The 12860-nt window shown below is 48.6% G+C and overlaps 1 protein-coding gene across 1 annotated transcript; it reads right to left on the bottom strand.

Moving 5' to 3' along the window:
• Prpf19 (pre-mRNA processing factor 19) lies at nucleotides 1-10388 on the bottom strand. Its single transcript, XM_027944436.3, has 16 exons — nucleotides 10145-10388; nucleotides 7881-8030; nucleotides 7625-7701; nucleotides 6822-6963; nucleotides 6665-6738; nucleotides 6487-6549; nucleotides 5362-5403; nucleotides 5163-5237; nucleotides 4736-4811; nucleotides 4468-4577; nucleotides 3146-3301; nucleotides 2847-2916; nucleotides 2524-2609; nucleotides 2063-2233; nucleotides 1817-1922; nucleotides 1-516 (listed from the first exon to the last, which is right to left on the bottom strand). Exons 1-16 carry the CDS (start codon nucleotides 10161-10163, stop codon nucleotides 419-421), a joined length of 1515 nt encoding a protein of 504 aa, XP_027800237.1. The 5' UTR covers nucleotides 10164-10388; the 3' UTR covers nucleotides 1-418.
• Nucleotides 10389-12860: the final 2472 nt, after the last annotated feature.

Below are 12860 nucleotides of genomic sequence, written 5' to 3'. Positions count from 1 at the left end.
CAAGGAGGTGGCTATGTTTATTGTTTTCTTTTTTTAATGAAACTAGATCACTGCTTACAAAAACCTGTGCGCTCCCTCAAGCCCATCCCCTTCACAGTGCCCTTGGCTCAGCCTCTCCCTGTCTCACAGGAACTGAGACAGTGGGGAGAGCAGCCACCACCTCAAGGGGAGAGGCCCCGGGCTGCAACCCTGAGCCTTTACAGGGTGACAGCTCTTCCTCCTATGTCCATTCCTGTGGGGCTTAGAGGCACATGGATGAGGGTGGTCCATGCTGCCATGGCTCTCAGGCCACCACCCAGACCAGAGTGAAATGATGTGAATGTCCCACCCACAGATGCCCCACTCCCCCCCACCCTCCCACCCCAAATTCTACCCCACTACTGATATGAGGCCCAGCTTCTCAGAGAAGGCGTGGGGCCTACAGGCTGTAGAACTTGAGGCTCCTATCCATGCCAGTCGAAGCGATGAACTTGGCGTGGTGCCCAAAGGCCACCCCTGTGGTCAGGCCACTGTGTTCTGAGGAGAGAGACACAAGGCAGCTATGAAAAGGCTTTTCCTCCTTCAGGCCTCAACACCAGCCCCTAGTGACATTCTCCCAACATAACTTCATCAGGTCCTTATCACCCGGCTGGTACTACTGGTCTGCTTTTGGCAGCTGACGACAATCGGGGGCAGGCAGCTCTCATCTACTCACCACTTACTCCATCCTCAGTACCTAGCACGAAGCAGGCACTGAGGACCTGTTTTTTGTTGGGATGAATGAATAAAGGAAGGCCAGCCGCCTTCTCACCTAAGCTTTCTGGGCAACTCACTGTGTTCAGTTTGCCGGTGTGTGTCTGATTCTAACTCGGGTAACTCATGGCCATCCACCCTAAAACCCAGCAGGAATTCACCTTCATGGTAATGAGTGACTTGTCCCTAGATTTAGGATCATGCCTGGCGTCTACCCACTCTCCACTAAAACACCCGCCCTATGCTTCCAGCCTGCTTTCTTCCTAAGAGCTCCAAATGAAAACATGGGGCCCAGGCCTCAAGCCCTTTGCACAGACACTGAGCAGCTCAGGAGAAGGTGAGGTGTGGGCCAGTATCTTGAATTCTTGACCACTAGCTGCTAATGAGGACAAGAATTTCACCAAAAAGATAGTGGCAGCTACCATTCAATCGGCACTTAAGTAAGCACTAGGCACCCTGTTACCATGCATGCCACCTCCATGTCACCAGCTGGCACACTCTGTAAAGCAATGCCAATATCCCCATTCTTAAAAATGACTAAGTTAAGTTCTGAAGGAAAGTCTCAGGCCAGGAGGTCGGAACTCCAGTGTGCACTGGCTGTGTACTTGCCACTAATGAGGACTTGTGAAATCACTCTAACCTACCTTCCTAACTGACTGCTCATTCCATTATTGCAAAGACCAGATCTCTCTTACTGTTCAAATCCTACAAGGACTAAGACACAACAGTGAACAACAGTAGCAAATCCTCACCATGTCTCAGTTGCTGTTCTAACATGTGTCTATGTATATTCTCATGTAAACCTCAACGATCCCACTTGAGTGTATGATTATCATTCCAATTTTTCCATGGCTCTAGGAAGTAACTTGCCCAAAGTCATGCAGCTGGGGAGTGGGAAAGTGAGTTTTAATGCTTACAGTCAAGTCCTTTCCCTGATAACAATGCTCTCCTACCTCAGGGAGTGATTCAAAAGCTGCCTGGGCACATTCATGACAAACCCAGAAGTTCCCACCCCAGGGAGGCTTCCAACTTCCCTCTGGGCCTGGGCACCCAAAGGTCTCAGAACCCTAGGGCCAGCCTGTACCTGTAAAGTGAAGAATTTCTGTCCATTGTTTACAGATGTAGATCTGGACATCTGTGCCCCCGAGGGCCAGGTAGGTGCCACTCTGGTCAAAGATCAGAGACTTCACCTGCCAGAACCAGAAAAAATGATTATGCAAAGGGAACATAAACTATAGAGCAACCAGGGACAAACAGAAGCAGCTTAGTTTGATAATTAATCGATAAATGAGGATGAGAAGCAACCAAGAGCACTGCGGAGGGGGTGCACCTCAAAGTTGTTGTCAAGCTGCAATGTCTTGAAGTTCTTTAGTTTGCGCAGGTCCCACAACTTGACAGAGGAGTCATCGGCTGCTGTAGCCAGATAGTACCCATTCTCAGAGAAGGCGATGCTGGTGATGGGGCCCGAGTGGCCAGGGAAGTTGGCCACATTGGTGCGTTCCTACAGTTGGGGGTATATTAAAATATGTCACCCACTGGACACAAGAGGAAGAAAATGAGGCCACTGAACTCTTACCTCTCAAACATCTTCCTCTGTCCTTTAGGGAAGGACAGCCAGCAGGGGTATAGCAGGTGCAGAGGGTCCAGCCCAGGGCTTCCATACCATAGGCATCACACCTTAGCCCAAAGCCAGTTATTTTCCCACCCCAAGGACATTCCCAGGGCCGATGCCATATGCACCCATTCAGCTCCCCAAACCCATACCCCAGATGGAGGCCTGCCATGTCCTACCTTCAAGTCCCAGATCTTGATCTGAGAATCCATGGTTCCTGTTCCAAAAATGAGCCCATCAGGGTGGAACTGCGCACAGGTGAGAGCTATGAAGAAGGGGAGATGGACACATGGTCAGAGCACATGGGGAGAGACCAAGAGCAGCAAGTCAGGCACCTGTTCTCCACATTTCTAAAGTGCCCAGCATAGTAAAGCCTGGCACTAGGCAGGTGTTAGTGGGAAGTGTTGTCTTTAAAAGAACAAATGAGCGAGTGACTAAATAAACCCTAAGAATAAATGTTAAACAGCAAATAAGAAAGCCTGCTGCCTCTGAGGCAACTTACAGCAGCCAGAGGTCTCATCTGTCACCTTGGTGAGCACACGCCCTGTCTGGATGTCAGAGAAGGCCCAGTACTGAAAAGAGACAGAGAAGCCAATGAGAGATGGGTTCCCCAGGGTTTGGTGGTCCTTCAGGAGGAGAGACCCTGGTGCAGCAAGTACTGGCAAAGCTAGCTCCTCCCAGCTGAGGAAGTATTCTTGGGTCTCTGGGTAACTGGCCGCAGTTAGCAAGATGCCCTCTCCGCCCAGGACATTCAAGCTCAGGGACCAGCACGCCTCTTCAGGGTGCTGGCTGAGACCGCACCTGGTCATCAGAGGAGCTCAGGAGATAGTCACCAGTGGCGTGGAGGCTGAGGCCTGTCACAGCGCTTTCATGGGCCCGGACAACCTGCACACAAGAGGTGTTTGGGACAGACCAAATCCTGATGGTGGCATCCGGGGAAGCAGAAAATACCAGGTCCTGAAACGAAAGCCAAGAGGCAGAATGTCAGAGAGAGAGAGAGATCTCATAATAATCTTGCCCGTGGACAAGACTGGCACAGCTACCAACAGCTGCTTCTCCTCTTGGCCCTGCCCTGCCTAAAATCATCTACCCAACAATGATGCTCCAGGGGGCCAACGGTTAACACTATGTAAAAGGCCAAACATCAGCCCTTTGGGAGGCCTCACCACCTAGTGGTAAGAAGGTTAACTGCAACAGAGAGTGATCCCCACTCCACTTTCCGGATCAGTGTGGCTAGAGCCACTGAGGAACGGAATTTGTTTGATTTGCCCTTTTGCCCTGAGTGACCAATGGCTACTGGATCTGGAAAGGATTGCAAGGCCATGTTCCTGCGTAGCCCTCACTTTTGGATTGCAGGGCCAAGTTAATTCTCCAGCAGAAGGGGAGGATTTACACGATCTCTCTTAACAGATTAATTTGGTTTAGTTTAGGACTTTAGAAGCCATAAGATAAAAACAAATGCCGAGCGCTTGCCTAGAATGCGTGAGGCACTGGGTTTGATCCTCAGCACCACATAAAAATAAACAAATAAAATAAAGGCATTCTGTCCATCTACAACCATTAAAAAAAAAGTGCCATCTTTTAACAACATACTTAAAAAAAAGATACACACCAAGTAAGCAGGAAAACGTGTTTTCAATTTGAATTGTTTAGTTTTATAAACAATTTGCCACTCATCCACTCTCATGAGCGACCTTTATCCTCTAATCCAAAGGTTCTCAACTGTTTGAACTCACACCAATTTTAACAGTCAACATGAAGCAACATGGACACTGATCTGTCTTCCTCTGATACCTCCGAGTCAAGACTGTCTTGAGCTTTATTTTCCATAGTTTGTATTATGAGTATGTCATAAAAGAATTTTTCTTTTCCTAGTATAAAATATTTCAGTGAACGTGCTTTGTAAAACTGCATTTTCTTGCTGCCCATGGCTTGAAGACCACTGCTTCAGCTAGTCCTACGCAGAGAACAATCTCCTACTCCACAGGCCCTCAATGCCCGTTCTAATTCAGAGCCCCTCCTCAGCCCCACTTCACCAAGGAGATAGTGTGGGTGAGGGGGCCCCAAACCACTGAAAATGGCTCAAGAAAGAGGGACCAAGAATGGCCACGAGAACCCCTTACCTGGGAAGGGTGAAACACCACACTGGTGACCTTCTTGGTATGGCCTTTGAGGGTGGCCAGGATTTGCTCTGAACTCTTATCGAAAACAACAACGTTCTTATCCGCCCCACCTGAAAAAGACCCAACGACCAAAACTGAGTAAGGTTTATTCAGATCCCTTGATCTAAGAAGGTATTTCTGTCCCCAGAGTCATGAACAGGACCAGGATCATGTATCTTCTCCTGCTACTGCTCCCAGTTCCAGCCTGCTGGGCCAGGACCAGACTCACCAGTAAGGATCTTGTTGGTGTCAGAGGGGCAGAGGTCCAGGGCAAGAATCCCAGGAATGCTGGCACTATGCAATCCCTTTACAAAAAAAGCCACATCAAATCCAGTCATAGCCAAATGGAGGCAAGCCACAAAGCCACACAGCTCGCCTATCCCCATCTCCAGTCATCCTCCCCAGCCAGCGGATCAAGAGTGACTCCTATTCCTTATCTGTTCAGCTTGGCCTTCTGCCTAGATGCCGACCTCTTCAACTGTATGACTAGGAAACCCAGATCTGGGCAGGAGAAGCAGCCCTAGCAACTCGGCAGCCAAGCAAGATACAGGGCCAGAGGTCTGAACAGCTTTCTACTCACTGGTCCCCATGTGGGCCCACCCGAGAAACAGCAAATGGGGGGCCATCTCCAAGTTAGAAAGGCCTCAGCCACTCACCACATGGGAAGCCACCTGCCGGTATTTGCTGAGCTCTTCTGGTTTCACCAGCTCCTCAGGTACGGTTTTTCCTCTCTGAGAAAATGAAAAAGCCCAAGAAAAGCAGCTATAAGAGCAAGATTCAGGTACCCCCTTCCCTAAGGAGTCAAGGGCCTCACGTCAGGCCAACTCTCTCTCCTGGCTCCAGAAAAAGACTCACCTTCTTACGCTCCGTAGTTAGCACAGTGGCCTTGTCTTGCAGCTAGGGAACACAAAGGGGAAGAGGCTCAATGTGAGATAAGTGACCTTGCCAGGACAAGGACATGCTGGATTTCAATCACAAGCTTCACCAAGAAAGTGCCACCTGCCAGTTCTATGGGAAAGGCTAGCATGCTGATCTCTTTCACTTTCACTCCAACCTTATGAGGTGGGTGTCAATGACCTTATTTTACAGATGAGGAAACTGGGTCTCAGAGAAGTGATGTCAGTAGCCAAAGTCACAGAAGTGATAAATGGCAGAACAATGACATGTTACCAGGTCTGCACAGCTCCCAGATCAGGTCTGTGCCATGAAGATGAGAACTCAAGATGCATGTTGACAAGCTGACCTACTAGGAAAAACACTATCAAGCCCCACAAACAAGGACTGTGGGTGCAACAGAGCACTAGACTGGAATCAGGAACCCAGCTGTGCATCTTATGAGCTGTGTCTTTAAATCTGAATCTCAGGATCTTCAAGTATAAATAAAGATAACCTTGTTCTGTTTCCCTCACGGGGGGTGGGAGGAAACATGGCACAAAGTGATTTAATATCTACAAAGAATTGCAATAACAACAAGAACTAAAATTTACACTTAACAGAAATTAAATCTTTTCTACCATAAGTCCCGAAGTAGGTACTATTATTCTCAGGTGAGAAGCCAGGGAAATGAAACACAGAAAGAGTGGCTAAGTCAGCTAAGGTTATAAAGCTTGTAAGTGGCAGCATCAAAATATAAGCCCAGAGAAGTCAGGCGTGGTGGTGCACACCTGTATAAGTCCAGCAACCTGGGAAGCTGAGGCAAGAAGATCACATGTTCAAGGCTAGCCTCAGTAACTTAGAGAAATCCCATCTCAAAATAAAAATTATAAAGGACCAAGGATGTAGCTCAATGGTCAAGTGTCCCTGGGTTCAATTTCCAGCAAAAAAACCAAAAACAAGCCCAGGCGATCTGGGCTCAGAGTCCCTGCTCTGCACTACCACACACCACTCACACATGTGTGGGGTTTCATTCACACTGCACCCAAGGCAGATGATGAAAGTAAGGGCTCATCAACATTCCCACCAAGAGAAAGCACAACTTACCTTCTGGATAATCTCGGGGGTCATACCCACCAGCTCGCCCAAATCCATGGGCTCACCTGAACCCTGTAGAGAGGAAAGGTGAAGGTGAGAGAGGCACAGAGCACCAGACACCTGCAGAAGGAGGCTAAGTGGGCTGCCACAACAAACGGGCAGCTGCTGAGGAAAAGGGGACACTCACCACAACACTTGGCTGTGAGCTTGGCACAGTCTGGGGCACAATGAGACCAGCCTGTGGTTTCAGGGTAGCCAGAGCTGGGAGAAAAGATAAAGTTAGAAACGGAATAGAACAAAGCAGGACCAGCCTAGAGTGGGGGGTGGCAAGGGAGAGGCTGCACCTTCTCGGGCAGCAGTGACTTCCTTGGTGAGACGGGCAATGACACGGCAGGCAGCATCATGCTGGTACAGAGCATGGGACAACTCCTGGCGGGTTGTTTGCAGCTGCTGGCGCAGAGTGAAGCTGTGCAGCATGACCGCATCCTGGGAGAGGGAAATGCCACTGTGAGGGGTGGGAGGGAACAGGAGCATGCAGCAGTCACCCAAGAAGAGAACCTCCTCCTATCCCACACAGACCAAAACAAGAGACCTAAGCAACATCCGGTGACCCTAAACATGCAGACAAACACAAGCTCCTGCTCCACACCAAACACTGGATAGAAGAAGGAGCCAGCTCTTTCCCATCCCCACCTTCTCCCAGCAAATCATAGATGTAATGTTGTCACCTCTCTAAAAGGGATTAATACTGCTGCTGCCACTTTAATCACCATCCTTGTGTGAGACAATAAGCTAGACAGTCCCCCAAAGCTGCACTCATTCACTCGGCCACTCATTCATATTTCACAGCACCTACATACCAGGTGCTGTTCTTAGTGCTCTTAGTGTCGAAAGAAACAAGCCCCTGATGTTATAAGGCTTATACTTTAATAATTTTATTCTACTCCTCACAAAATCTAGGCCCATTACTGTGCTACCATCTTGCTCCTCAAGAAAGAAAGGCTGGGTGTAAAAAAATGACAGAGCACCCGTCTAGCATGCCTAAAGCCCTGGGAGAGATACTTCAATTCTTCCAATCCCCAAGTCCCAGTCTAGTGATGTATACTTTCTAAGTTGGGAAGGCATTGATTCTCAACCAGAAACTCACCCACTCATCTTGTAAGGCTTTCAGAATGGCCGGGATGCTGGTGGCTGAGGGTGGCTTGGGACGGATTGGGTGAGCAACTGTCAAGAGAGGCAAAGCAGGTATGAAGAACCATAAGTGGGGGACTCTTCCCTTCCTTTACCTCTTCTCCCTTTAGCCATGAACAATTACCATCTTTTCCTCCGCCAGGCTGGCTCCCCCACCCTACTCTCTCCAGCTAAGCTAAAATGGCCCTGCACTAAGATGAGTCAGCAGGCACCTTTGATGTCGATGAGCTGCTCCTCTGAGAGAGGCTGGTTGTTGATTGGATCTGTACCATTTTCTGCAATGTACTTCTCAATGAGCCGCCGCTCGTACACATGATTAGAGACAGGGGACACACATGGGTGTTCTGGCACTTCATTGGAGACTGTAGAGAGAGGCAGGCAGTGAGCTTGGAGTGAAAGGAATGTTGGGCCTATGGGATTCATCATGTGCTATGATTCCTCACATGCTGTTAGCCCCAATAAGACCCCTGCATCCACACCCTCAGCCAATGGGAAGCAATTTGCTAACCGTTCAGTTAGTTCCCTGACAGAGTCAACAAATAATTATTGTACAACTACTAAGAGCCAAGTACCTAGGGAGTAGTCAACAAGCTCTGCCCATCTCATTTTTCAACACATATGGATAGGCACATGACATGAAGATACACACGAAGTCACTCAGATCTCTGCCACCCACCTCAGTTTAGAACCCTGACAGATTATCAAGGAAATCACAAAGTAATGCAATAAGAACTACAATAAGAGCAAGCATTTTCATGGTGTTTACTATATGCCAATCATGATTTTCAGCCCTTTCCATATTATAGATTGTGACCCCCCTTAAGGATAGTGATTACAGCTGGTCTCTGGCTTCCAGCACAATGCAGATGCCCAGAAGACACTGAGTAAACATCTAAGCAGATGAGTGAATGAGTGCACAAATGCTGGGGCTCAGAAAACAAGACCCCAAAGAACGGAGCTTTGGTACGCTGGTATTTTAGATTCAAGAAGATTGGAAGGCCTCAGACGCAGGCTCAGAACTAACATTTTGCTGCCCTTCTCTGGCTCTCCAGTCTCCAGCCTTTTCCATTCCCTAGCAAATGCTGGCAGGGTCTTTCTCTGAACTTCCCTTAAGCAGGGAAGACTGGATCACATGAGTAGAGGTGAACGAAGGCCTTCTCCATGCTCAATCACCTATTCTTTAGAGAGCATTTATTACTTGAGTATTTTTACCTACATAGCAAGATAATCTTTATTCATATAGTTCTCCTTCCCATCCTATAACTTGTGTCACCATCCCAAAGCCCCAAGCTCCTCTTCTTTTCTTGTAGGTCAGGGTGCTATATAAGCTTCACTTCTTGGAGTCTCATATTTTGTGGGACTCCGGTGCATATGTAAATAAGTATGTAATTAAAAATGTTTTTTTTTAATCCTGTTAATCTGCCTACTGTCCAATTATCTCATAGAGTCAATCTATGAACCCTCCAGGGTAATGTTCCCTTATTTACAAAAGATGGTGCTGGGGAATATAAAAATGAGATTCCTCAAGACTGAAATAAAACAATGCATGTGAAAATACTTTGCAAACTGTAAATTCTTCAACACATGAGATTCCCTTTTCCGTTTATCATTTCCCTTCCCCTCTTTGGATTAATGGAGATATTCTGAGAATAGAGAAAGGGATGGGAAGCTAGCAAGGGAAAACAGCCGCATGCCACAATAAAACACCAGAGAGAAAAACAGCAAACAGCGTGAAAAAAGGCTTGGATTCACGGTCAAAGAACCTACTCCAACACTCAGCTCCGCCACTTACTAGCTATGCATCCTTAGATAAAATCCCCTCTTCCTGTCCTCCTTTGTAAAAACCTGGATCGTTATTTCTCCCTTTGGGAATTCTTGTGAAGATAAAATGAGACCACAGACTTGGAAGTGTGTTGTAAACCAATACGCGTTTTAGAAACGTGCGCTGTTTTTATTAGTCATACTGCGTGAGGCTGGGAGCCAGACACCTGGCTCTGAGCCCTGTCTCTGTCTCTAGCTCGCTGCGGCGATCTTTGCAAACTGCAGAAGCCCGACTACCCGAGCGTGACCTCAGACAACACCCAGTGCAATGCCTTCAATTTTGCAGATGGGGAAACTGAGGTCCAGGGCCTTGATCCAGATCACAAAGCCAACCGTAGCCGGATTCTGGACAAGTCCTCGGGTTTCCTACACCGAGATCTGTTTCCCCTGCGACAGCTCCTTCTGTCCAGACTCTGTAAAACGAGGCGTTGGCCTCAAATAGTCCCTGCGACTACAAACCCGAGGAGCTCCGTGAACTGCGCAGCATTGCGCAAATGCAGTCCGCAGTGAGTGGAGGACCACCCCGCTGACGGGCGGCCGCTCGGCCTCCAGGCTCCCATTCCCGCCTCGGCCGCGACAGCTGCGCCGCAGCGGCCTGTTCTCACCAGCTCTCCGGCCTTCGGCGACACACGACCCCGCCACCGCCAATACTCACTAGAGCAGATCAGGGACATGACGCCGCCGCAGCGCTCCCAGTCGCCTCACACTGGGTTCTGGGACTAGTTCCTCAGCTTCCGCGGGCCACTTCCGGTTCCCCGCTGCTTCCGGGACGCTCTGCCGCAAGCAGGGAGCTACCCCACGAAGCGAGGCTCGCGTAGCGCTTCACGTGGGAATGTGGCCGGTGGCGCGCCTCAGCCCTCTGCACCTAACGGAAACTGACCTTTCCCAGAATGCAACCGGACAGGAAAAAGCCCGCCTCGGAACGCCCGGTTATTTCCGAACTGACTCGGCTCCTTTCGGAAAGCACTCCCAGGGCACGAAGGAGGCGGGAAGGAGAGTGGAAACTACATTTCCCATAATGCAGTGGGAACGTAAAGCCAAAGCGATTCGATAGTGCTTGTTTTAAGAGCCGTGCTGCCCTGGGCCAGAGCTCTTAGTCTTTCTAACTCCTAGTCTTTCAAACACCAGCCGGGAAATAGTTCTGGCCTTGCCTCTACTACCAGTTTGCTCCGCGAGCTCGGGCAAGTCATTGGCTTTACTGCCCGCGATGTTTGAAATATGATTTCTCATACATGCGTACACGCACAAACTCATGTAAGATTTTAAGCCCCAAAGTCCGATGTCAAGAAGGTGAGGCCTGGGCTGGGGATGTGGCTCAAGCGGTAGCGTGCTCGCCTGGCATGCGTGCGGCCGGGTTTGACCCTCAGCACCACATACAAACAAAGATGTTGTGTCCCCCGAAAAACTAAAAAAATAAATATTAAAAAATTCTCTCTCTCTCTCTCTCTCTCTCTCTCTCTCTCTCTCTCTCTTTATAAAAAAAGAAGAAAGAAAGAAAGTGAGGCCTTTGGAAAGTTGGTTAAAATAGATTAAATCATTAGGGTGGAGCCCCATAATTAAATCTGTTTTCTTTGTAAGGAGGAGAGATCAAAGGTGCAGACATATTTGCTGGCTCCCACCCATGAAGTGGTACCGAAGGAGGGAAGCCTTACCAGAGCCTGTGCCATGCTGTTTGGACCTTGCACCTCCAAAACAATGAGCCAAAATAATATATATATACACACACACACATACACACACATGTATAGTAGCTTGCCTTGGGTAGTTTGTTAAGTAGCTTGCCTTGGGTAGTTTGTTAAGGTAATGAAAAGCTGCCTAATTTGCTGCCTCTTTGTCTTCTAGATTTCTTCCTGCTCAGATAGTGTATGATTCTTCATGGGTATCTATAAGATGTTAACTGGGTGTGGTGGTGCACAGCTGTAATCCCAGGAACTTGGTCTGAGACAGGAGGATTGCAGGGGATGTAACCCTGGGAGGATATGAAATACACACACACACACACACACACATGAAAGGAAAGTGACCACAACACTTGGAGCAACTAAGAGATCTTTATTGCAGCAGTGCAACAAAGGAGAAAAGAGAGAAAGAGAAGGAGAGAGAGAGAGAGAGAGAGAGAGAGAGAGAGAGAGAGCGCAAGAGAGACAGAGCAAGAGAGAGGGGGGCCTGGCAGGAGGGAGTTTTTATAGCCCAAATCTAATGGGGTCTCTGGGTTTGCAAGCTGCCTTGTTGGCACACAAGGGGGTTAAGTGCTCGGCCTTGAGCAGTGGGTTGAGTGTTCAGCCTTGAGCAGGGGGGCAAAGTGCTCAGACTTGAGCGGGGGCTTGGGCCTTTGGGCTTGAAGCAAACAGGTGATAAAGAACCAGAGAGAGGGTTTGAGTGGCCAGGTCATCCTGCAGCTAACTTTGTTTGGCATGCCCTGCAGACAGCTTATTCAGCCTGTCCTGCACCTAACATTCCTTCCTTTTTGTTTTTCTAAGTGACATGGGGGACGGGGTAAAGTCCTCTAGCTACTTCCTGCTTAATGGTGGGTGGCGTGGAACCTAGAAGGGAAAATGGAGGAATGTTCAGAGGACAGGTCTGAGGACATCAGGGCAGCCAAAAATAACATCCAGTGGCTATAGACAGTTATACCCCTATACCCCTCGGAAGGGGCAAAGTCCATAAAGGTTCCTTGAAGCCATAGGTTGTTAAAGGCATCAAACCATTTCTGAGCAGAGGAGACCTTTGGTATCAGCCATTGATCCTGTCGTAGGGGCTCTAGGAAGTATCAGAGGTGGCTTGAATTCAGTAATGGTAAGGATGACAGCCCGATTGCAGCCAGTGGAAAGACAATCACCTTGACTCATAAACTGAGAGTGGGTGGTGTCATCCTGGTGCCATGTTTCTTGAATGTAAAAGCAGCATCTGTGATTTGAGATAAAAACTTGAGAGAGAATAATGATTAGTAAAAGAAGAAGAGGATTGGCGAGAAATTTTGAGTTTGGTGGGTGTGGTGGAAGTCCAGGACTGGATATTTGGAACGTGTGCCTTTTTAAGGTGGGAGACATGGTACCAGGGAGAGTGTCTAGAAGCTTGGTCACCATTGGGGTAATAAGTATGACTGTATGTTGTCCCTCCATCGAGGTTCCAATGATTGAGAATGCAGTTCCTGAATTAAGACTGAGTCACTCAGTTGAAGAGGGTCCAATTCAGTTCCTGGTTGTGCTGGGATTGAGGCAATGAATGGCGCAGGAAGGCACTGGTCTGCATGTTCCCTTAGGAGTTTGCATAGAAGTGTGAGATTAGGCAGTTAGGACACAAGTGGAGGAGGAGTGATTGGAAAGTTTTGGGTGGTTAAGAAAGGGCACCCATAGAGTTGCTCAAAGGGG

Source organism: Marmota flaviventris, chromosome 9 (assembly GCF_047511675.1).
Source record: "Marmota flaviventris isolate mMarFla1 chromosome 9, mMarFla1.hap1, whole genome shotgun sequence".
Taxonomy (NCBI): domain Eukaryota; kingdom Metazoa; phylum Chordata; class Mammalia; order Rodentia; family Sciuridae; genus Marmota; species Marmota flaviventris.
The sequence above is the reverse complement of the archived record's forward strand: the minus strand, read 5'-3'. Positions and strand labels throughout refer to the sequence as shown.